At 40.9% G+C, this 25,652-nt stretch overlaps 2 protein-coding genes across 4 annotated transcripts; both read right to left on the reverse strand.

Annotated features, from left to right (window-relative positions):
- Positions 1–1,842: 1,842 nt before the first annotated feature.
- On the reverse strand, positions 1,843–16,474 carry tmem214 (transmembrane protein 214). Its single transcript, XM_041063766.1, has 17 exons — positions 16,230–16,474; positions 9,515–9,708; positions 8,890–9,040; positions 8,613–8,747; positions 8,107–8,189; positions 7,723–7,828; positions 6,555–6,636; positions 6,318–6,419; positions 5,634–5,775; positions 5,221–5,312; positions 5,071–5,119; positions 4,707–4,814; positions 4,368–4,485; positions 4,176–4,272; positions 3,529–3,697; positions 3,288–3,439; positions 1,843–3,165 (listed from the first exon to the last, which is right to left on the reverse strand). The coding sequence occupies exons 1-17, from the start codon at positions 16,375–16,377 to the stop codon at positions 3,039–3,041; spliced, it is 2,055 nt and encodes a 684-aa protein (XP_040919700.1). The 5' UTR covers positions 16,378–16,474; the 3' UTR covers positions 1,843–3,038.
- Positions 16,475–17,941: 1,467 nt separating this feature from the next.
- Positions 17,942–25,480, reverse strand: mapre3b (microtubule-associated protein, RP/EB family, member 3b). Of its 3 annotated transcripts, none has more exons than XM_041063771.1 (9): positions 25,388–25,480; positions 22,490–22,557; positions 22,101–22,225; positions 21,865–22,010; positions 21,629–21,788; positions 21,468–21,509; positions 20,273–20,406; positions 19,561–19,713; positions 17,942–19,192 (listed from the first exon to the last, which is right to left on the reverse strand). In XM_041063771.1, exons 3-9 carry the CDS (start codon positions 22,219–22,221, stop codon positions 19,124–19,126), a joined length of 825 nt encoding a protein of 274 aa, XP_040919705.1. In that variant the 5' UTR covers positions 22,222–22,225; positions 22,490–22,557; positions 25,388–25,480; the 3' UTR covers positions 17,942–19,123. The 3 variants fall into 3 exon arrangements, with proteins under 3 accessions (XP_040919705.1, XP_040919704.1, XP_040919706.1); XM_041063770.1 differs by having other exon boundaries at positions 22,101–22,228; XM_041063772.1 differs by lacking the exon at positions 21,468–21,509 and having other exon boundaries at positions 22,101–22,228.
- Between the last annotated feature and the right edge of the window lie 172 nt (positions 25,481–25,652).

Raw genomic sequence — 25,652 nt, forward strand, 5'->3', positions numbered from 1 at the left:
GAAAAAAACGCCATACTATACTATGACGTTTTTTATGACATTTTGAGGTCAAAAAAAATTTTGACTTTTTTTGTCCGAAAAAAACGCCATACTATACTATGACGTTTTTTATGAAATTTTGAGGTCAAAAAAAATTTTGACTTTTTTTGTCCGATTTTGACGCCTTACTATACTATGACGTTTTTTATGACATTTTGAGGTCAAAAAAATTTTTGACTTTTTTTGCCCGAAAAAAACGCCATACTATACTATGACGTTTTTTATGACTTTTGGAGGTCAAAAAAATTTTTGACTTTTTTTGTCCGATTTTGACGCCTTACTATACTATGACGTTTTTTATGACATTTTGAGGTCAAAAAAAATTTTGACTTTTTTTGCCCGAAAAAAACGCCATACTATACTATGACGTTTTTTATGACATTTTGAGGTCAAAAAATTTTTTGACTTTTTTTGCCCGAAAAAAACGCCATACTATACTATGACGTTTTTTATGACATTTTGAGGTCAAAAATTTTTTTGACTTTTTTTGTCCGATTTTGACGCCATACTATACTATGACGTTTTTTATGACATTTTGAGGTCAAAAAATTTTTTGACTTTTTTTGCCCGAAAAAAACGCCATACTATACTATGACGTTTTTTATGACATTTTGAGGTCAAAAAAATTTTTGACTTTTTTTGTCCGATTTTGACGCCTTACTATACTATGACGTTTTTTATGACTTTTGGAGGTCAAAAAATTTTTTGACTTTTTTTGCCCGAAAAAAACGCCTTACTATACTATGACGTTTTTTATGACATTTTGAGGTCAAAAAAAAATTTGACTTTTTTTGCCCGAAAAAAACGCCATACTATACTATGACGTTTTTTATGACATTTTGAGGTCAAAAAATTTTTTGACTTTTTTTGCCCGAAAAAAAGCCATACTATACTATGACGTTTTTTATGACATTTTGAGGTCAAAAAAATTTTTGACTTTTTTTGCCCGAAAAAAACGGCATACTATACTATGACGTTTTTTATGACATTTTGAGGTCAAAAAAAATTTTGACTTTTTTTGCCCGAAAAAAACGCCATACTATACTATGACGTTTTTTATGACATTTTGAGGTCAAAAAAAATTTTGACTTTTTTTGCCCGAAAAAAACGCCATACTATACTATGACGTTTTTTTATGACATTTTGAGGTCAAAAAAAATTTGGACTTTTTTTGCCCGAAAAAAACGCCATACTATACTATGATGTTTTTTATGACATTTTGAGGTCAAAAAAAATTTTGACTTTTTTTGTCCGAAAAAAACGCCATACTATACTATGACGTTTTTTTTATGACATTTTGAGGTCAAAAAAAATTTTGACTTTTTTTGTCCGATTTTGACGCCTTACTATACTATGACTTTTTTTATGACATTTTGAGGCAAAAAAAATTTTTGACTTTTTTTGGTCGATTTTGACGCCTTATTATACTATGACGTTTTTAATGACATTTTGAGGCGAAAAAAAAATGTGACTTTCTTTGGCCGATTTTGACGCCTTACTATACTATGACATTTTTAATGACATTTTGAGGTCCAAAAAAATTTAGACTCTTTTTGGCCGATTTTGACGCCTTACTATACTATGACGTTTTTTATGACATTTTGAGGTCTTACTAAAAAATCACTTTTTTTGGCATATTTTGACATCTTACTATAGTATGACATTTTTTATGACATTTTGATGCCATACCATGCCAAGCTTTAATTTTGCACTTATTTCTGTCAAAGGAGAGATCAGCCACTACTGTAACTGGGAGACTACTCTTGTAAAAGACAAATGAATTCAGCCAACATAAACACTGAATGGGGCTGAAGTCTTTATTATAAATCATTTACACTACAAAGTAAGACATTATTCATAGCCATGTCCATCCAAACACCCTGTTTACAAGGAGAGGTTAGTGAATCAGTTTGTCAGAGGAGGGTCCTTATTCTGAAGTCATATTTCAGTGTACAGGATGTTGGCACAGGGTTAATCATGCTCCTATTATAGAGAATAAGCGTGTTAAACCATGCACTCAGACAATCAGACACATACACACACACACACACACACACAGGATATCAACAGCCTTCAAGTATGAGTACACAGTTGCAGTGTTGATTTTAGCTCAGGCTTCAAGCTGCTGATGGCAGATGAAAAAAAAAAGAAAAATCAAGAGAAACAGGACAGAAAATAAAGCAGCAAAGACAGGATGAGGTGACATGCAAGACAGAGAGATGATAGGAAGATTTCCTCTCTGCCTGGACGTGTTTGGACTCATTTGACTCCTTCTGTTCCCGTTCGGATTCACACTATCAGCTCCAAATCTCCTGACCCCTTTCCCCATGGTATCTTTCCTGTTTCAGGCCTTACATTGTGAACAGCTTCTCAGGCTTTATTCAGCCTGACAGACACAGACACAGACACAGACACAGACACAGACACACACACACACACACACACACACACACACACACAGATCAGACTTCATAGTGAGGTGGACAAAGTGGAGGAGATGAAGTGGCCCTCAGAGTTTAACTGACGAGGGCTTTGAGTCTGGAATTTTTTTTGGTCTTTTCCCTGCCCTTTACCAAGTTTTCACTTAACACTTTTTTTAATATCTTTAAATAAAAATGGTTTATAAATCATCTACAAACCTACATTTTCTATAAATTACATAATTTGTTAAAGCAACAGTGGAAATTTGCAGTAGAAAACTCAGGGGGAGAGAAAGAGACGACCTCTGCATCCAGCAGTGACAAAAAGGATTGGTAGAAAAAAACATTTATACAACGGAAAACTGATTGATAGAATTTAGCCAAAACAATAGAAGGGTCCTTTTGAGTGAGAGTTTGTTTGTCTGACCCCGCAGTGTCCAATCATGGCTTTAGAGAGGAGCTGACGCACTGAAAGGCATCCTCACACTGGGTCAGTGTGTATGTATATATATATATTTATAACTTCTTGTGTTTTTATTGTGTGTGTGTGTGAATTAGTCAGCATCTGTTGTTCTGTTATCATGCTCGCGTCAAAAGCTCCTGAGCCCAAGTCTTGATGGCAGAGGTTGTGTGTTGGAGCAGCTGCCACGTTGAGTTGGTGAAGGACAACGCGTGGCCTTGCAGACATGATACCGACACCTCACCACTGCAAGAAAAAGAAAAATTAGTTTTTCGACAGCCTGGCCTTCACCTCACATTGTGTAATGGAGCTTTATTTTGGATGATAAATGTTAGAGCGAGGTGAAAACAAAGTCTCAGAGCACTGACTTGCAGGAGTCCTGTAGGTTGGTCCATGCTTGTTGCAGCAGGTCAGATACGTAGGCCAGCGCCGGCAGGATGTAGTTCTGATGGAGGAGGAGGAGGAGCTCCTTCAGATATGCCAACACCTGGAACACACTGTCTGGAGTGTTGGTGTTCACCTAAGCAAAGAAAAGAAAAATATATTAGTCATTGCTCATTAAACATAAGAGCGTGACTTTTTTTTACATTCATTCATAAACAGTCTTACCCATTCTATGACCTGCGGTGTCTTTTCTTTGACCCAGAGGATAAACTGTGTGGTGTTTTCTGAGATGAAGATGGCCGCTGATTTTGCCTTCTCCAAACCTTGTTCCATGAGTGGCCCCGTGACCCGCACACACTCTGAGTAATAATAAGGAGTGTTGGTCTCCAACCAGCTACAGGAAATGAAAAAAAAACAAAAACAAAACAGAATGCAAAATATAAGTTAAAGGGTTTATTTCAATTGCAAAGTTGTTTTGAAACTCAGGTGAATTCTCGGGACATTTAAACTAAATATTTCAGTTTACAAATCTGTCTGAATAAAATGTTGTGTTACTATGAACTATCTGTGCACTATTCTAAATGTATAGGGATTAAAAACATCACTTTGGGAAAATGTTTGAGCTGACAACGAGCCAGTTAACCACACAGTGAACAAACTGCTCTGTGTACAGCGACGCTAACAGGAAGTGAATCAGAAGCCTGTTTGATATGGAGCTATTTTTATCCATTGGGTTGACTGGGCTCATGGTCAGATGTAGTGCGCGAAAGAAAGGGGACAAAGTCTGAGAGGCAGACACATATTCAAATTCACACATAAAAAAACGTGTTTAGTTTGTCTGAGAAAAAGAACGTTTGAGGGTCAGTTCGTACCTGAAGCCCTGTTTCGAGTAGACTGTTATTTTGCTCCAGGCCTGCTGAGATACAGCTGTGACACCTGAACTGCGCAGAGTCTTGGCTGTGGTGGAATCTGAAACATACAACAACCATTAGACCTTGAACACAAACAACAACAAAAATAAAGACCATGAAAACAGCCGTGTATGTTCTGCCATAAAGACAAACCTGTGTAGGAGCCGTGAGATCTGATGTCGTGTGCGATGAAGCCGGCAGCAAACACAAACAGAACCATGAGCAGTTTGGACCAGGGGAACCCGTGACCACGCATCTTTACCTGCAGATTCTGGAGACAAAAAGCACCAAACACTGAGCAAAATACACACTGCACATCCAACGGTTTGGGCACCGCTGGTTTAATCCCATTTTAAAAAGAATAATTTAACTTAAAAAATTTAAATAAATAAATGAATTTCAAACATCTCTTTGTTAAACATGTGAAACAGTCTGAGATCAAACAGGCTTAGCGGCTAAACTCAGCTTTTGCAGTCACCTTGTCCGTCTCACCTGGCACAGGTTATTGCAATCCTGAAGGTCCTGAGATGCAGTGGTGTCTCTCATCTCCTCGTTGGTCACTCTGAAAGACTGGATTGTTTCTTCAAGGTTCTTCCGCAGCTGAAGATGGAAAATACAGCAGAGGAGTCGAGTACAAGATGATTTAAAAATGCCAGTTAAATGGTTTTTGAGACCAATAAAACATGTTATCTTATCTTATCAGTTTGACTGCTTTTTTTTCTGAACTTTTGATTAATACAGCAAATTATCAGTGAGTCATTAGAAGGGTAAACATGCCCTAATGCCCTCATTACAGTATATTCCAGGCAGGTGAGTTTGGTTTAAAGACCATCTGACATCATGGCCATAGTCATACCTTTGGTGGCAGGACATTCCAGGACTTCAATAAATGATTCAACAGCAGACTGGAAAAAAAAAGAGAGACATTAAACGACAATTGACTGAAATGTTATTGAAAATTTAAAATGAACGAGCAAGACGCATGTGTTAAGTGTGTATAACTCACCTGGACTGGGGTAAGTGTTTGGTATAGAGCTGCCTCCACACTCCAAGACTTTGCACGTCCACACACAAACACTCGGTCATACTGCTGAGCAGCTGCAGCAAAGGTACGAGAGGAAGACAGAGGGAGACAGGACGATGATTTTAAGAGATAACATCAGTTCTGAAACACCAAATTCCACACAATGCCCTCTTCCAACTGAGTAAACAGGAAAGTGATGGGTTTTTAAGGAGATGAAAAGTTAATAGTCATAGTAGCAGCAAATCAAGAGCACAGCCTACCCATAAAAAATGTCTTGGAGCTGTACTACTGAAATAAGATGCTACTGTTGGTGATGAAAATGGTCTCTGATTGTCAAAGGTTAAGATACTGTCGGTCAATATTTGTCAGTTACAATATTATATGTTGTGTGTTACCTCTCTCTTCATGTCATCTGGACAGTGTGGGGTGGCTCTGGACAGAAAGGATGGCAGGTATGTGTGTAACGTGCTCTCAGGTTTGGCTCCAAATGCGAGGACTTTAAGTCGAGGATACAGACGTCTCAGCTGCTCCTGCAGACTGAACGCACAAAAAAAATTGGGCTTTGCAGATTTTTGGAGGGTTAAATTCCCTGAAACCCTCAGTGCGTTCAAATACAGCTGTAAGTGATCAGCTTAAAGCGACACTCTATCATTCACAAATGCTGAAAGATGAGGAAGAACAGGAACTATACAGAAGGATATTGGTAAAAAAAACAAAAAAAAAGTGGAGTTTGCTGAGTAGTTTCCTGACACTGAAAACAAAAACCTGATGTTCAAAAATGTCCCTGCTCTACAAAGATAGGTGACATTTCCATCAATTCGCTTCAGTGACCTCCAGTGCTTCACTTCATATGCAAATCAACTGCAGTCATGCTTCAACTCTAAACGCTTCTACTCCTAAACTCACGTCTTGCAGGTGTTTGTTTAGGTATAACTGGGGTTAAACACCCAGACAAAATTCCCAACCGTCCATTTTTCTACTTGTTCTTAAATTATGTAATCATGTTGTGGATTACTCAACAAGGAATCAAGGAAAATTGACATGACTGAGTTGCAGAGTTTGCATAAGTTTACATTTACCTTGATGACAGAGCGTTCTTGGGCATGAAGGCAAAATCCAGTAAAGGAAAGAACTCTTTAGGACCCATGATGCCAAATCCCTTTGTCAAGTTTGCATGAAGTCTGGAAGAAGAACAACAACAATAATTGAGATTCAAGGTATATTTCAATTTAGTAAACCATAAAAAAACAATTTTATAAAATACTGCTATGCTGTTAAGAGCCTAAATAATCCTCACATTTGTCAGTCAGACTTACAGGAGAAGTCGGTCCAGATAGGCAATGGCATATGCAGACAAGGACTTCACTCCGAGCACAGGAAGCATGATGCCCAGCCACACTGAAACAAAAATAGAGCACTCGATTCACCTCATACTGGAGGAACGTTTAGTTCTGGCACTGAATGTGTCGACAGTGGGCCTTTTCAGCTCTCCTTTTGAAAAAAGAACAGCCCAGAGCAACTAGAGCAACTGCAGCCAGTAAAACACGGCTTAATTATCTAAGTAACACGGTGAAACAAAACACAAAGTTATCTAACATGATGGAAACTGGAGCAGCATGACGGCTGCTCAGTAGGCATTTCTTTCTGTACTAAATCATCCTATAATATAGGATTAACCGATATATATTATATTTATATATATATATGTTATATACCGAAACATACTGTAAGCCTGTAATGTGAAATGCATTTTGTGTAATTTTGTTGTTTTAACAACCACTGTTGCCATTTTAATTTTATGTAATTTTTTTCCCCCCTAATTACACTGGAAATATTTAAATATCAGGTCAAGTCTTGTACATTATCCCAATCCAGGAAACACCTGATTGCTTTTTAAATTCCAAATGACAAGATTAGAGTGTGACTGAGCAGAGCTTTTGCTCTCATTTTTAGAGAGCGTGTCCTGGTGTTTTATTCTGATTACAAATCAGAAGAGAAGATGCAGAACATCTTACATTTATAGCTTTGCAGACCACATCAGAATGAATCGACTGTGACTTTCCTTGCCTTGAGGGAGCCGAATGGTACTCAATAACCTTACTTTGCAGAAGGTTGTTACATAATCTTCTAAGAATATTCATCCTCTTATGCCCACATACTGACACTCGCCTCAATACTGACTCTCCCACCACATGGCCTCAATGAATACCAGGCAAAGACCTGGTGAGTTTTTGAAGTTACCATGTGTTTAAGCTTTCAGATGTCTGTCAGTGAATGTGTCACTGCTCTAATGTGCACTGTTGCTTCATTAACCCTCAACCCAGAATTTCTGTCAACACATATTGTTGGGAAAGTGGGAGAAAGGACAAACCAGGAGCAGCACAGTTCTGAGGACAATGAAATACCGTGTCTACATATCTAAAGGACAGATTTGTAGTTGTGTGAGAATGTGTGTGAATTCTTTGGTGTTTGACGGTCTGTTACCTCTGAGTCCCTGGCTGAGGTCATAAAATCCTGCTTGTCCCAGGGCCCACATGATAGTCAAACACTTGACTGGACGATTCTGAACTGACCGCAGTAACTCCAAATACTAGAGACGAAGGGGGGAAAGAGGGGTATTACAACATATTATTGCACTGTTATTGCAAAAGACAAATCCTACCATCACGTTGGACAACAGAACTGAAACTGACAGTCCACACACCAGTTGGTTGGCTGCTCAGTTTACAGCTTGACACAGCCACTGGCAACTGTACAATTTGTACTGTTACTTATTTTTTTTACCAAGTACATTCAGACCAGACAAGGGCAGTGAAGCAGCAATCTGCCAATTATCTGCAGCGCTCAAGGTCAGACACACACACTCACCTCTGGCAGGTTTTGGGTGGCTATTCTGGGTTTGTCCTGTAGGATTGCCTGGATGCAAACTCTGTAGCCGTGCAGTGGTTCTCCTGGGGGAAAAAAAAAAGAGAAAAATGTCCTGGGTGTTTTTTAAGTTTTGCATTTTGTCTGTTCTTTAACTTTGCTCCTGCTGATCCCTGTATATTCTGACCTTAAAATCAAGAGGAAATGGTGATTTGATAGTGTCCTGGCCTAGGGGCCTAAGACACTGACTGTGTAATGATATCTCTGGTTCAGGTACAGCTGGACCTCTGCTGAAAGTCTGTGCCCAATCTACTAATTTCCTAGTACCTCAAAACTTGTTGTGTAATTTGTTTCCACAATTAATTACAAATTTGAGAAGCTCAAAATCTGATCATCTTTGCATTAAAAGTGCCTAATTCTACAGTGGAAAGATACATAACGTGGGTGAGAGCAAAAGATGATAACATCCAAAACCACTTCCACCTCTCCACGCAAGCTCTTGCATTTACCTGACTGTCTGTCCAGCTCCCTGAGCATAGTGTAAACACAGTGGTCGAAGAAATCTGGCAGAATGTCGCTGCAACGTCCGATGAGGCCTTTGATCACGCCCCTCAGCTCTTTTCCTGTAAGGCAGTATGGGTAGTCTGGGGGAAGAAAAGATCAAAAAGGTGCACATGAGTTAAATGCAGATATTTGGCAAGTACGAAGTGTCACTGCAGAAACCTTTGAATATCAGACAGTTTTTTGACAAGTGAGAAATGCAACAAATCTCCTATTTTGACCAACCGTGAGTATAGCTGCTGAGTGTGGTCTCAGTGTCTGGCGCAGTTAGATTGAGGTTGAGGTATCCTGCCAGGTCTTTGACCCAGACTGATGGGTTTTCTGGGAACAGAGTCTGACTGCGGACCAACTGCTGCTTCAGGTCCCCAACATCCAACTAAAAAGAGAAAACTAGACCTGAGAAAACAATCTGTAAATCTGTATCCTCAGAAACAGCACCTTCATTATGCAAAGATGAGACTCTGTTTCAGCATGTGACAGTTTAATCTGAAGATGCCACAGTGCTGCATTGTTTCTGTGTTTGTATAAAGAAAAGTACAACTCTGAGAGGCTTCACAAAGGAATATATTTATTTATTTCTGTCTTTCCACTCAAGGACAAATATTAGCCAAATTCTTACACTAATACTGAGGATGATAAATTATTAGTTTTATTCTAAAATAGTTTTTAGCAAAAAAAAAAAACCTGGGGACAAAAAGCTGAATTTAAAAAAAAAATCCAAAATCTGTGATCTGTAAACTGTAAACAAATCTTACTTTCAAATTCCTCCATGTAACAACAACCAGGGAGTTTTCAAATACCCTAATATGAGTTGATCAAGAAAAAAATCCCGGGAATGTGTATTACTCACGGCTTTGAAGGCTTCCTCCAGGGTCTTGTGAGTTGCAGGGGTGACTGTATTGCTGGAGTGTGATTTCTTGGATGGTTTACTCGATGAGGGCTTCTTGTTTTGAGGCTCAGCTGGTGGTGGAACCTGCTCCTTGTTCTGTTTCTTCCCCATTTTCTCGAAGCCGTCGTACAGAGTCTCTGACATCTTCAGGGGCGCTGAAGGAAACAAGGCCGCTGTGGTTAGACACTCCTCTGAGCAGATATGAGACACTGTACTTATTTTGAATGCAGCGTCTTTTCAAACTCCTCTGGTCTTCTATAAAGCTTTCTTCTATCGCCCCCCGCGTCCAGAAAATGAAGTTAATCCATAAAACCACTCCCCTCACATTCAGTGCCTTACTTATCCCTTCCACCCTCCCTCCATGGCTTGCGTAATGAGCTGTAATTATCCAAGACAATATTCATGCAACACTCATTACAATTCACAGAGGAACAGAGTTAAGAACCAGTAGCATTTCAAGTCTTCCCCTGTGTGTTACCTGTTAAGACCATCTTGTCAAAAAAAACACAAAGTCTAGTTTACGGACTTTACACAGTATGTAGACTGCCCCACCCGTGAAAACAAGACTCTGGACTTATTGTATGCTAATGCACAGGAAGCATACAGTGCCACTGCCCTCCCCCCCCTTGGCAGGTCTGACCACAACCTGGTCTTGCTGTCTCCTAAGTATGTCTCTATGGTCAGGAGGACGCCTGTGTCCAAAAGGAGTGTGAGGAGGTGGACACAGGAGGCTGAGGAGGCCCTGAAGGACTGCTTTGAGAGTACAGACTGGGACGCGCTCTGCCTGCCTCATGGAGAGGACATCAACAGCATGACAGACTGCATCACAGACTACATTAAGTTCTGTGAGGACACTGTTGTGCAATCCAGGACTGTCCGGTGTTACCCTAACAACAAGCCGTGGGTAACCAGTGACCTGAAGGCCCTGCTGAACCAGAAGAAGAGGGCCTTCAGGTCTGGAGACAGAGAGGAGATGAGGAGGGTGCAGCACCAACTCAGGGACAAGTTGAGGGAGAACAAGGACACCTACAGGAGGAAGCTGGAGGCCAAGCTCCAGCAGAACAACATGAGGGAGGTGTGGTCTGGAATGAAGAAGATCACAGGATGTGGGGGGAGGAGCAGGCTGACTGAAGGCAGCAGGGAGAGAGCTGATGAGCTGAACACCTTTTTCAACAGATTCAGCTCTCAAACGGCCCAGGTCTCCTCCACCCTTCCCCCACCACCACCCCCAAACCTCCCCCCTCCCGCTCCCACCCCCTCACCGCCCCTCCCTCCCCCCCCTGCCCCCTCTCCGCCCCTCCCTCCCCCCTCTTCAGTGAGCTCACCGGACTGGACTGAAACCATCACCCCTCCCCCTGCCCTAACCCCACCCCCCTCCTTAACGCTGGAAACCTGGCAGGTGAGGAGACAGCTGGAGAAGGTCAACCTGCACAAAGCCCCTGGTCCGGACGGCATCAGCCCCAGGATCCTGAGGACCTGTGCCAGCCCGCTGTCTGCAGTCTTCCAGCACCTCTTCAACCTGAGCCTCAGTCTGGAGAGGGTGCCACACCTCTGGAAGACCTCCTGCCTGGTTCCTGTCCCCAAGAAGTCTTCTCCATCCGGCCTCAGTGATTACCGTCCAGTTGCGCTCACATCACATGTGATGAAGGTGCTGGAGAGGCTGGTGTTGGCCCACCTGAGGCCGCAGGTGAAGTCTTCTCTTGACCCCTTGCAGTTCGCCTATCAGCCACGCCTTGGGGTGGACGATGCTGTCATCTATCTGCTGCAGCGTGCTCACTCACACCTGGATGGAGGTGGAGGCACTGTGAGAATCACTTTCTTTGATTTCTCCAGTGCCTTCAACACCGTCCAGCCTCTGTTGCTGGGTGAGAAGCTGCGGCTGATGGGTGTCAGTGAGTCCTCTGTCTCCTGGATCACTGACTACTTGTCAGACAGGCCACAGTTTGTCCGGCTGGGCAGTGTCCTGTCTGATGTGGTGGTGAGTGGTGTGGGAGCCCCTCAGGGCACTGTGCTCTCTCCTTTCCTGTTCACCTTATACACCAGTGACTTTCAGTACAACTCAGAGTCGTGCCATCTTCAGAAATTCTCTGATGACTCTGCTGTTGTCGGGTGTATAAGGGACGGACAGGAGGGGGAGTACAGGCGGCTGGTGGACGGATTTGTAGAGTGGGCGGGAGTGAATCACCTGCTGCTGAATGTGGACAAGACCAAGGAGATGGTGATAGACTTCAGAAGGAAGGGATCAGCTCCTCAGCCCCTCAGCATCCAGGGCAGAGACGTAGCTGCTGTGGAGGAGTACAAGTACCTGGGAGTGACCATCGACAACGGACTGAACTGGAAGACCAACAGCACTGCTGTGTACAAGAAGGCCTGCAGCAGACTCTACTTCCTGAGGAAGCTGAGGTCGTTCAACGTGTGCAGCAAGATGCTGGAAATCTTTTACCAGTCTGTTGTGGCCAGTACTCTGTTCTCCTCTGTGGTCTGCTGGGGGGGCAGCATCTCAGCCAATGACACCAACAGACTGAACAAACTGATCAGGAAGGCTGGCTCTGTCATTGGCTGCAAACAGGACTCTTTTGAAGCAGTGATGGAGAGGAGGACTCTGAACAAACTGTTATCCATCATGGATAACCCTGACCACCCTCTCCATCCTGTACTGGACGGACAGCGGAGCGCCTTCTCCAAAAGGCTCAGACAGCTTCGCTGTCATAGGAACCGCTACAGGAAATCATTCCTGCCACATGCTATAGGACTGTATAACTCATCACCCCTGTGCCAGAGATAACCTGTGTATTGCTGTTATGATGATTATGCACCTTAACCTTGTTTACATCTGTATTTCATCCTGCACTCTTATTCATTTTTATTCTTGCACATTCATATTACTGTCCTACAGTTTTACAGTCTTAATAGTTTTCATAGTTATTTATAACAATTTTTTATCTTGCACTCCTATTCATCTTTTTTGCACATTCATATTACTGTTCTATAGTTTTTACAGTTCTTATTGTTCAATAGCTGTTTATAAGAATATTTCATTCTGCACTCTTATTCCTCTCATATTGCACATTCATATTACAGTGGTATAGTTTTTATTGTTTCATTGTTGTTTATATACTTATTCATCCTGCACTCTTATTCTTCTTATATTTGCACATCCATACTACTTGACTGTTTTGGTGCACTGACTTGCTACTATGCACATTCTGGAGAATTCATTGTACTACTTTGTACATTTGTACTCTGGTTTCACAAACTTAACTTATTGTTACCGCTGACTGTTACTTATACTTAGCTTTATTTAGCTTTTTTACTGCAGATTTATGTAGGGCATAGGACATATATATTGTGTTTATTACCTGTACACGGCTGCTATAACAGTTGAATTTCCCAGTTTGGGATCAATAAAGTATTTTTATCTTATCTTATCTTATCTAACTGAGTTAAACCACACTTCGTATTAGAACTTGGACAATTTAAAGTTCAATACAAATATTGGCCAATACAAATATTTTTGTTCTGTGGTTCCCACTACTGAATATTTTAAGACTGCATACTAACATTAAATGTTAAAACAACCCTGTTTTCAATCTCAAAATTTCTGAAACTCCAGTGTTCCACAGAACTTTTATTTTAATTCCCAGGATGTGAAAGACTCTGAAAGTTTTAAAGAAGGAGCTCTAAAGAGCTTGGAGGAATAAACTATATCAGTCTTTGGATATACAGACTAGTAAAAAATAAATTCACTGTTGGTCTAATTCTTTTCAAAATATTAAAATTCTTTAAACAGCACAGCCAAGAAACAGTAAAACTCCCCACTGAAACACATACAATCAAAATTATTTAAGAGTATGTTGCTCCAAACAACTCTAACCCATAATAGTGCTGCAAAGACATTTACAGCATTTAACTCTGGGTCCACACAATTTTGCACACAAGAATTCCAGACAGACCCACCCGCAGACTTGAGAAGCTGTTGACAGAGGTCACCAGTTGTTCGCTGATCATTCAGCTGTACATGCTGCTGAGAATCCTGAATCTATATCTAGTCTGCGTGTGTGTCAGCTTGACACGGTGGTGGCGCAAAGGAAGCACTTATATCATCACAGCACCTCTTACTTCTTTAACTGGAGTCACTACGGATTCAATCGCCATTACTTCCCCATTCAAAAGCTGGTCAGTCAGGATTATTCTTCACTTCCCTGAACAGAAAACAAGTCACCACAAGCAGACGACCGAGTGACATTTTCACACTGAAGCCCAGTTGTCATGTCTATGAATGTTTCAGCTTAGTAAGCATTACCAGGGTCGAACAGTGAGGAAAGAACTGAGAGTGAGGTGATCTGACCAGGTGTTCACGTCTATTACTGCAAAACAAACATCCAACCATAAGTGTCAGTGTCCAGTGGCAGCTTCTCACATGAGAAGACATCTGCTACAGCAACAGCAACAACAAGTGGGGCCACAACACTAGTGAGTAGGAAATAGTGAATAATGACGACTGAATGAAACTGATATTTATTTTTGTGGTGACTAGGAAAGAAAAGTGATCAGATGAGCAGGACTTGCCTCACTGCAGTCTGTTCTATGTCGCTGTCTGTCAGCTGAGCTCTGTGTCTGTATGTAAAGCATCCTGTAAGCTATTCTTCTGCTGGAGTGAGAATTAATTCCAGTCCACCCTGTAAGAGGGCCATGCTGGGTAAGGTGCAACTCCTCACATTACTCCCCACCAAACCACAAAGACCCTGTGCTGACAAATAACAGGGTTGTGTCTGAAATCACTCCCTCATTCACTCCTAAATAGACATTTGACAGTTTGCTCTGCAGTGAGCAGTAAACTGAGATTTCAGACACTGATGGACCATTGACAGTATGTGTTACCATTGACAGGTGCATGATTTACAGTTCCAATCTGGGATTTTTTTTTGAAAACTAGAACTAGAGTTCAGACAAAGATGGCAGACAGTAAATACTGTGCACTCAGTGTATGGGGAGTGATTCTGGACACAGCCCAAGCCTAACATCTTTCCACAACATTAAAGGTAGAGCCAAACATTTTGTCAAATCAGTTCTTTGATCATCCTGTGGTCTGACATACCCACTTTTGTTTGAAAGGAGAGCCCTCTTCAGATCCTAGAACCTGTTCAGACATGTTGTGAAGTCAAACATGAGTTTCATATCAGCTGACTTAAATGTGACCTTCTAAAGGTCCAGTATATAAAATACACTACAGCCAAGTTTAGAGGGAACAACAATAAATAAACCTTTGAAGAAGATATTTTTCTTTCCTCTTATTTGCCTGATTAAAAGATTGAAAGACAAAGGAGAATGACTCAATGACACAGTCTAGTCTCATTTGATAATTTTTTTAAGCTAAATCAGACATTATATCAGTAAAATTCATCTTTCTGGCATTTCCTTGAGAAGACACCACTTGTGAGCATGCACTAACAGGTACAAAAGCCTCCAGCTGAACTTCAGGGTGGTGGATTATTATAAATGCGCCAAAACCACAAACTGAACATTAGAAGTCTCATGATTCAAGTGCTGGAAGCCTTTAAAGAGCAAACAAAAAAGGTACATTTATTGTGCGGTAATATTGATCACATCTTGTAATTCTGTATTAATCTAATGATTTGCAGAGCTGGGACACACTTTCAGGGGAGAGTATAGACCAGGCTACTCTCTGTTAATGGCAATGTAGATTAAATACTTCACAGAATACTATGGTGGTTATAGAGCTTATATAACAAAAAGAGAAGTGTATTTCTCTTAGCTAAAACCTTTACACCACCTCCTCACTGAGATAGGCACAGTTACTGTGATCAGGCAGACTTTGGACGGGTTGATCCACTGATAAAACTGATGCATAAACAAATAGCACTGGCAGGGCAAGATCTTATCTTTCCTGATATTTAAGAAGCAGCTAAACCTATGGAGACGATGCAGTAGATGAGGTTAGTTGCTGCCAAGTTTACTCAATGTAAAACCAAACAATCGTGCAGGTCTTCTGCTGTAGGTCAGTAACTATGACAGTTAATAAGGTTACTGTGATGTTTTCCATGGGCAGATTAGCTTGCTCGGGGACCCCAGGGTAAAAATTCCCCTCTAGCAACCGCCAGCACAAGTTCTATCATTCAGGTATAATGAAACACCACCCAGGAAATGCATTTTAAAAGTGTACCAGCAACAGGAAGACAAAAACACACGCTTCAGAGATGACGATGCCTCTGTTGACACACTGCTGGAAAGGCTGCTAGCAAGCTAACCACACATGCTAGCTGACCTGCAATGCCATTTGCCTGGATGTGGCAGGAGCACACAGCCCAAAAGCCAGGAGCACACTGCCCAAAAGCCAGTTTGCTATTATTTGAAATATTGTGTCAGCAGGGAAAGCAAAGTCTAGCCGCTCAAAACTGTACAGCATCTAATTTTCGTAGGAAATACTGCGTGAAGCTAAGCTAGCTAGCTTACCAAATCATATAGCAGCTGTGAACCATCTTCTTTCGCGACACTATCACGGTGAAGCCACAGTAAAGTTTAGGATAAAAAGAGGCAGTTTAGGTCGTGGATGCAGCTGCACAGGTAGCCCCGTCCCTCTCATTTCACTTTGTCAGTGAAGCGAACGGGTCACGGACAAGCTAGCAGAGGCGAACAGCGGGCCGCGTTCACTTACGTCTGGATGGCTGGTTGGATTCGCCCAGGGCTTTCCTTCCCCCGTTGCCGGTTTTCTTGTCAGTCGGATTCTTCCCTCCTCCTGTGCCATTTTTCTTTCCCTTCTTCACGACTTCCCATTTGCCGACTGAGCCATTATTCGAAGCCATGTCTCCGGTGCTGATGGGGTGTTAATAGCTCGGGGTGCTGGGTGAAACAGGGCGACGGTACGCTCCGTCAACTGCTCAGATCATTTAAACGTCCGCGTGCCACGTCTCTTTGTTGGCATGACGTCGGCGTGACGTGTCGGACCGTTAACTTTTATATTTGTCGTTAAGCGAGTGCGTACACGTTTGGTTATAATTTATTTAAAAAATATCGTAAAAGTTTACCACAAGAAATTCTGGATATTTCCAAATTAATCGGAGGTTTATTTGTGCTTATGTCAAATTGTACTTACTTTTAATTATTTTAATAGTTATAGGTAAATATTTTTTTTCTAAAAATGGCGTCTGCTCACAAACGTGAACGAGCATGATAGTGATGGAAAAACATTAACATTAACAAAACATTAAATCAAGTCGTCCAAGCGTAAGGATTATTGTAATTATTGATTAATCTCAATTATTTCTTCAATTCATCGATTAATCGTTTTGTCAATAAAATGTCAGAAAATTTGTCCACTATACACTATGTTTCCCAGAGCCAGGGGTGACATCTTCAACTGTCCCAGAGGTATTCCGTTCTAAATAATATGTGGCAAGAAAAAGCTCAAAATCTCTCATTGAAGAAAGTTAAAACAGCAAATGTGAGCTTGCAGTGGCATCGTTTGTCAAAAACATTTAAAATCCTGCACTAGAACTGTATTATCTCATTAGTGTATAGTCTCTGTTGTTTCACCGACAATTGGCAGATCCCGATAAACCCTGGACCTGCAGCAGTTTTCTGTCTGGCGGCTGTCTGTGAACAGACGGTGAGTGTTGGCTGCAGTATCTCTCAGAAGAGGCACTTAGTATCGCTCAAATGAGTCACTTAGCGTTTGGCACAAACCTTCTGGACCTCTTTCAAGACCTCCTTCAACTCTGTATTAATGGAAGCTTAACCATTGACCACAGTGGCCATCCTACTGGGTCAATATGTTAATATTTTGCAAGTCAACTGTGCTTTTGTTTCCTTAGCAATACATCGTCCCCTTTTTGCATTTGTACTTGCAAAATATTTTTACAAACAAATGATTTAATTGCAACAGGATGGCAAGACTTAACATCCTTGTGGTTACACTGTAAATGTGTGTGTGAGTTTGCCAGTTTACCACAGCCTAATACTGACTTGCAAGTTCCTGATAAATGAGAAATACAGCAGCAACACTGCAAACAGCGGACACAACAATATGGTTTGTTACTTTTCTTGAACCTCAGAGCTTTATTTCATTCCAGCAGTAACTCCAAATGATGCGAGTTTATCACATGGCTGCCATGGCAACAAACGGTGACAGAGGGTTTGATGTTTAGTTCTCTCAGACTGGTCCAACTAATGTCAATCACACAGACAGCCTGGCTGTCAGTCACAGTAAACCACACCAACAGCTCCTTGGAAGCCACTGTGGCGTTTTACCACTACGCAACAAAACTCAATTAAATACGGCAACAGAAGAGTAATGGTAGCAGCTAAAATGTTTAACTCAATGAACACAGTCAAACATTAGTATTTAGTAGTGTCTGTCTGTAGTCTTACCCCCTTTTTTTTTTTTTTTTTTACATTTGTTCATTCATAGAATTCAAAGCCTGACATTTGCTGTCTGATAAATAGCTTTTACACTGATGACACCTCTGACTTGGCCATTGAGGGATTCAGTGCAAATAAAAAACAAACTTCTTTAAAACAAATCTACAAAATATAAAATTGCATCTTCCTGTATCTTCCTGGCAGCAGCCAGTCACTGCATGTTGGCATTTTGGATCATTTCAGTCAGTTCCTTTTGCTACATTTAGTGCAAGACTTTCAATTTCCCCAAATCCAAAACCACTTTTTTTTTTCAGAAACTCTATAGAGCAGATTAAAAAAGATAAATAAATAAAAACATAAATACATCATGCTGTCTCATAAACAAGCTGTCAGAACAGTTTCATGAGCAAATCCTCTCTGGTGGGACAACTTGATGAGTGTGAAAATACTCTGTGATGTTTTTTGCCTTGAAATGATGACTTTTTTCTGCATGTACATGTGAGCAGTTCAAAGTCTGTGATATGTCTGCGGGCTAAATGTACGTTCACGTGTCATCATATGCATATATCAAATATATGCATGTGCAGGGCTCTCTCCTAAGGAGCTTAAGACCATTTATAATCTCACTGTGTGAAATTTCCAGCCAAAATATCCCAAACTGGTCACACTGAGTGGAAAACATTGTGTGGTTTCATACAGAAATTCTGCAGAGAACCCTGATGCATGTGTGTGGTCACCAGTTAGAGTGCATGGTGACAGAAAGTGACCTACCTCTTTAGACAGACTGATAGCACTGTTGGCTCCAGGCTGTCAGTGCTGGTTCCCTGTAATCTCACGGCTATTAACTTTAAACCTCTGACAGACTAGCAAGGCTAAACTTGCCCTCTAGTGCAGATGCCCTCTCTGGCAACAGGTTAGAATAAGTTGAGTAAACCAAGCTAGGCTTCCAGGTCCTAATCCAGACAGGTCTGGGTTTAGTGTCCTTTGCTAGTAACAGTTTGGGAAGTTAGGCTGTACAACAAAGTCGTCATGGATATGGACAGCCACAGACAAAATGGGAAAAGTAAGAGGAGAGTGTCAAAAGTAAAATAAACGGGAGGAGGGGTATAGATGAGAATAATGACCAGATAGGTTAAAGGGTGAGTGGTGGGAGGGGAACAAACTGATGGTGATGAAGAGAACTGGAGGAGTTCAGTACTCCTCCTGGTCTCCACGTGCTCCTTCATCAATTTCGTCATCCTCCGGAGGAGCAAATCCCTCCTGCAAAAGAAAACTCTGGTCAGTGTTCAGCAGGGTAGTTGCTCATAACGTTTGAATTAGTGAGTTTATTAATAAGAACAACTCCTCTTTGCCAATGCAGCTTTCTTGTGTGTGCATATGTCCTTGTTTTCCCTTCAATATATTCCTGGATAATTACACATAGTGTTACATCCTTGTATTAAAGCTTAATTCAAAGTGAGACTGAAACTGAAAATGTCAGTTTCCACTGCTGAACATTTAACTGTACTCAAAATTCAGACACATTCAAGCTGTGAGGAAAGGATGAGCTACTGCTTATCAAAGCATTCCTCAAGTTCATTAATGACTTGGCCAACTATAAAGTTTACATACAAACAGTCATATTTTACCTCTGTAGCATAAAGTATATCTATGATTTTGCTGAGCACTGGGTTGTTTTCATTTTCGTTTTCCTGGCAGATGAGCTCAATGTCTCTCAGCTTTCCAAAGTAGAAGTCTCTCTCCTTCTCCAGCCCGTCGATAGTCAGCTTCAGATCCAGCAGCTGTGTGCAGCGACAGCCAAGAAGAAAAGGGAACAAAAGGCAGGTCAGGCAGCAGGTAGGTCAGAGATAAAAATATAACAGTAGAGAGATAAACAGCCGTAGAGCTAATAATATGAATATAAAAACATCTAAGGACAAGATAGTGTGAATAATTTTGAGCAATAATAAAAACAAGAGCACGTAATAAAATGACAAGAGAAAATAGAAGGCAAGCTAAAACTTGGAAGAGACAAAAGCATTGCATAAAAACATCCAATTAAATATAAAACATTTCTTATTAGTAAATTTGCTATTTAATTTCTATTTTATTAATAGTCCTTAAACTGTGCAACACACAATGTGAGAATATGTTGAGTCAGCTGGCAAATCTCTGCTTTCATCATGGCACAGAAACCTTGCAGTGATTATGTTGCTATGACAGAGCAGTATTCGCCTGGACCCATTTGTTATTCTCAACATGACACTGCTTTTGCTTAAAAAGGACTCTCAATATGAAACAAGTGTCACAGTGCAATATTGAGAAGCCTCCAAATGCCTGGAGGGATCAGAGCAGTGGTACCTGCTGGTTGAGCTCTATGAGCTCAGCATCTCCTCCATTACGGGTCACAGGAGTGGTCCTGCGGGCTGCTACGTTGATCTGCCTCTGTGGGGTGGGGACACTCTTTGGTGCTGTGGGAGACGTTCTCATGGGGCCTGGAAGACAGAAATACACACACACATTTATGTATCTACACTTGTTTGCATCCTCACTGACGCCTCCCCTTAGTCCCCAGCTCTAATAGGGTGTCTGCACTGGATGTGTTGAGTTATTCTCAGTCTTCTGTCAGTTGTCTGTGTGAAATGACAGATTCTTTTCATTTTAATCAGTGCAGCTGTCGGCACTGACTGTGTACTGGCTCACATTTACTTTGATCATATATGTGTAAATGTGACCCAATGCATGCTTCTATGTTTTACATCCATATTTTTTTTACTCATGTGTTGTTCACACATGATTGTTGTAAATTCTGTCAAACGTTTCTGAGTGTACAGCAGAACTGTGGCTTTACGGGTGCAGTGTAGACCTTCACATGGGATTTACAGCTATTGGTGTTGTGTTGCTGATCAGCTGCTTTCACTGTTTGGCCAGTGCAGACAAATAATAACTAATTCTAAACCACGTGCTAACCTTATCCGTCAACATGCCCCTACAAGAGATGAGGATTGGCCACAATGTTCTCTCTTTGCAAAGGTTTCCTCAGCATCAAGCCGAAAAAAACCCCACGATATTCCTTCTACCTCACAAAGAAAGTATCAAAACAAACACACGTGCACGCACACAGATTCTTTCATTTTAGGATCCTGACCATGATGAGCATATGCTTATTCTCCCCTATTCTCCCCCTGATAATGGTTGTTGTATGTTCATCTTGTTTTGTCCTCTTTTGTCTGAGTACATGCAGAAACGCCACGTTGTTTGGCTGAATCAAATCAACATCAGTCTGTTTCAAGCGGAACATCCTGTGATGGAAGCCGAAGACTGCCTTTGATACAGACACTGCCTGTAAGACTTGTGGAAGTAAATTTAAAAAAAAATTAATTTATTGTATGTTATGACTGGCCAAAGTTTTGTGGGTGTACACAATTACAGAGATTCAATCAAAGCCCACAAAAGTCAGAACAGACCAATCCAAAAGTAACTCACTGTACGATCGTTGCTAAAACACTCTGCAAGCATGGACAGACACACACATGCTCCATGGAGGGGATGTTACCTGAGCGAGAGGGTCTTTTAGGTTTGTGATGAATGGGTTCACCTGGGTTAAGAGGTGGGGATGTGGTTGCATGAAGAGGTGAGAGCAGTGAAATGAAGCCTTTGAATTCACATACAGCTAACTGCGTCTTACCCACACGGTGTATTGGACATGTACCGTACCTGGGTTAGGTGGAGGCGGCGTTCCCTCCTGGCCCTGCCGTGACAGTAGAGGGTCGTATTCTTTCCCGTCGTAGTTGGCGTCAAAAAACTTCTTAAACCACTGAAGGAACTCGAAGTTGTCCTGGAACTTCCCCTTCACCAACCTCTCGACAGGGATGATCTGAAAAATTAAGGGAGTGTTAGAGGTAGAGAAATTTATTTAAACCTACTTTAACTGTGTATGTGTGTGTTCTCACCTTGTCCACATTCATTCTTTTGAACGCAGCCTGTAAGACCTTGAAATTGTGGATGTATTCATGTTCCAACTTAGCATTGAACTTGACTTTCTTCAACAATATGCACCCCGGAAACAGCATGTCCATGAACTGGCAGTACGCAGCACCTAAGCAATGCACACACACATATTTATTCTTAGAGATTAATAAACATTTGAACTTAATTACAAGCTTAACATAAAAAAACCAGTGTGTACCTGAACAGAGCTGCTCGATCTTTGTGTAGGTGAGCTGTAGAGAGTCGTTGACCCAGGCCAACATGTCATGACGACTCAGGTTCTCTATGGTCATAGAGGTGGAGTAGACATTCACCGCCATCCTCCTGCTTCACAGAAACAAACACACATAGGCACACACAAACTGAAATTATATACCACAGCTGAATAATTGATTTCTGAAGGCTGATAAATACTTTCAGCCTTCGGTTATGAATCACCAGTTCTTTGTACTGATAGGTACTACAGCTTATTCTGCTTTTAAACAGGGCATACTGTACAATAAAGTTAATGTGAGGTTCGCCTGACTTACTGCTTTACAAGGCAAAAACATGTAAAAACAAAAACACACACATACACAATTTACTCACCTGTGTCTGGTGTGTGTTCGGTGTGAACTGTTTGAATTGGGTTGTGCTGGACCACCTTACAGAAAGACCTAGAGACAGAAACCAACATCACACGGGTTATTACTGTACTGTAAAGATAATAATACATCAGAGATACTTTACTGGAAAATCTGACTTTTCCTCTTAGATAGCTGGTGTTTATCTGTAGATCCCCTTTAAATATAACCACCTCTATACCTATGTTTCTATTAAAAGGTCAGAACGGTTTAGCGTCTTGCTCCAGAGCACCTCCACAGGGTTACAATATTAGATACACCATAGATAAACTAGCAACCAGTCACTAGTTCACTCACTAGGCCACTAATCTCCACCTCAGTTAATCCTTTTAGCCCAGGTCCAGCGTGCTGTAACCCATCATAGGCAGCTCAGATCACCAGTATAAGACAAAAACCAATACAGCAGTGATTCATCACACCGACAGCCCTAGATAAGGAAAAATCCAACAATTTCAAGGTATTTCCTGTGAACTCACCGCCTCCAAAATAAACACCACGCAGGATGTTCTGCTGAACAATCACTTCCTGACTACAGGGCTTCACAGAGGCAATGCTGTCCACCAGGGAAATTCTGCTAATTTGGTTGTCACTGGTAAATCTGCTGGTTATTTTCTTTCTTTGCCAGGTTAAGATCTTTCTCTGGGTGTATACACAGGCTCTAGTGAGTCTATAAAATATTACATCTATTTTTGACAAATCTGTAAATGCCTCTTCACTTAATGTCTTGTCCACATATCAAGAAAACTGCACACACATTAGTGCAAACAACTACAGGTCACTATGAACTGTTTGGATATGTGAAAGGCAAACAGTCCATTAGTCACAAATTAATTAATTAATCAATAATGGAAATAATCGTCACTTGCAGAACCAGTTTTAAGAACGGTTCTGTACAGATTTCTGCTTGGTTTTGTTTAACCTGTACAAAAATGAGTACAGTTAAGTATGATAATTAATATGATACATGAATTAGATCTACAGGCCTTGAGGTTTGTGTCAAAATTTATAACAAGATCCATGATTAGACCTGAATGTAAGAGTGTAACCCAAAACCTGGACGTTCCCAGCTGACAGACTCTCTATTTTTATTCTTATTTCCAGAACATTCCCAAGTGATCTGCAATGCATCACAGCAGTTGTTTTTGTATCTCACATCCACTACCTCCTTTATTATAGTACAAGTCTCAGGTGATAATAAAAAGTTTTCTAAACACTTTGTCTTTCCTCCCATGTGTATTTATTTTAAGAGCTGGGAATATTATTTATCTGTTAAATTTGGTTTTAAATTGTCAGAGCTGATTATTTTGGTGTATTCAAGTCAAACTTAAGGGATCTATTCAATAACACTCCTTATCAATACAAATGCATCTACATTGTGTGTACATGTTTTTATTTTCAAGACATCTGCGTCTTAACCGGACAGTGCTGGCAACTACTTTGACAATCAAATCAGTGAATCACTGGTCATTAAGTAAAAATGGCAAAAATTCTACAGTTGCATTGCTGGTTATCAGAACAATTCTTTTCTTGGTTTTGTTTCAATTATAGGAAAATGAACTTACATGAAAATGAACTGGGGGCATTGTTGACTATTTTCTCACATAATAATCCAAAATAATTCAGTTAGTTGTAATTTAAGACAAGGGAAAGCCTCAAATCCTCACATTTGAGAAGGTGAAACCATGAAATGTTTAAAATTTTTGCATGAAAAATGAAAGTTTTTATGAGTATATATTGTTAACTACTTTCCTATTTCTTCTATTTTTGTTCCATCTTCTACTTATGGTGTCATACTCCTTTATAGACTGCTGGTGTTTTAATTTTTAATGTTCCATTCATACCTTATATTTCTTATATTTCATCAGTTTCTACATACTAACACAGTAATGTAGTAACATACTGGCACCTTTCTGTACTTTATTAATTGGCCATAATTTGTAACTTTCACTCGTAGTTGACATATATTCATTTTTCTTTAGTACTTTTAAGTTTATACATCTTGTTTATTTGAGTATGAATGTAAACATAATATATTGACATGTTTACAGTGTAAGTTTACAACAGATCCACATTTTTGTACTTTATTAATCGCTTGTAACTTGTACCTTTACAACTGATACCCTGCACTTTGGACTTTTTGCAAGAAAAATAACTAAAAATGACTCAGTTTTGGGAACAGTCGCGGACCTTTACCCTATTTTAAAAGTTTCATTTGTATTTTTCTGAGTAAAAATCTCGTGTGTGAAGTTACTACAGCTCAAGTGCAAGTACCGCAAACGTGTACTTAAGTACAGAACTTGAACACAATTATTACGTAATACTGTTAAAAGGTCTGTCTCTTTGTTTTGTATGTATACAAATACGTCCTAACACATGTAAACGCTCCCCTGTGTGACAGTTTATGACCAAACATTACAGCCCGGAGGCAGTCGGTTCCTCCGGTCAGCCCAGTGTTGTGACAGTTGACGTTGTAGCCGTTTCACGGTGCGACAAACTCCGCTGCTACCGTGTGACCGCACCGTAACGCTGCTAGCTCCCAGCTAGCCGCTGACGTTGGCTGTGGAGCTAAAGCTGGTGCTTGGTTTGTTGAATGTTATATTTAGAGGGTTTCCAGTTGTTTTGATTTAATCACAGCGACATTAGCGAACTGAAAATTAAAAACAAGTGTGAGTGAAAACGAGACTTCTTAAGGCTAACGTTACCCCCCTCTGGAGGCCTTTTCGGTAATACACACGCACATTACCTGAGAAACTACGGGATGGTTCAACTAATTATCTGACACGTAAATAAAATCAGCTATTAATACGCTGGTTTGATGCATAAAGAGGCTGCTTTTAAGTTAAGTTGAGTTGATATCACTCACCGGACTGGCTCTTTCAGCCGTCCCGTTGTCTCTAATGATGAGCAGCTTTCCGTTGCTATCACCCCGACTGTTGCCTCAGCGAGTTGCCGCGAGACTGCTACCACCTAAGCCGCTAGCAGTGCGCATGCGCGATGCAGTTGCAGGATTTTCCCGTTATATTTATTGTAACCAGTGTTTTGACGCGCAGCCATGATGGAGACAGAGCCAGACAGCGTGCCTGCGGCCCGTGTTTGGGATTAACCTGACCGGTGATGCCTCTCCCTCT

The sequence above is a fragment of the Toxotes jaculatrix genome, chromosome 19 (assembly GCF_017976425.1).
Source record: "Toxotes jaculatrix isolate fToxJac2 chromosome 19, fToxJac2.pri, whole genome shotgun sequence".
Taxonomy (NCBI): domain Eukaryota; kingdom Metazoa; phylum Chordata; class Actinopteri; family Toxotidae; genus Toxotes; species Toxotes jaculatrix.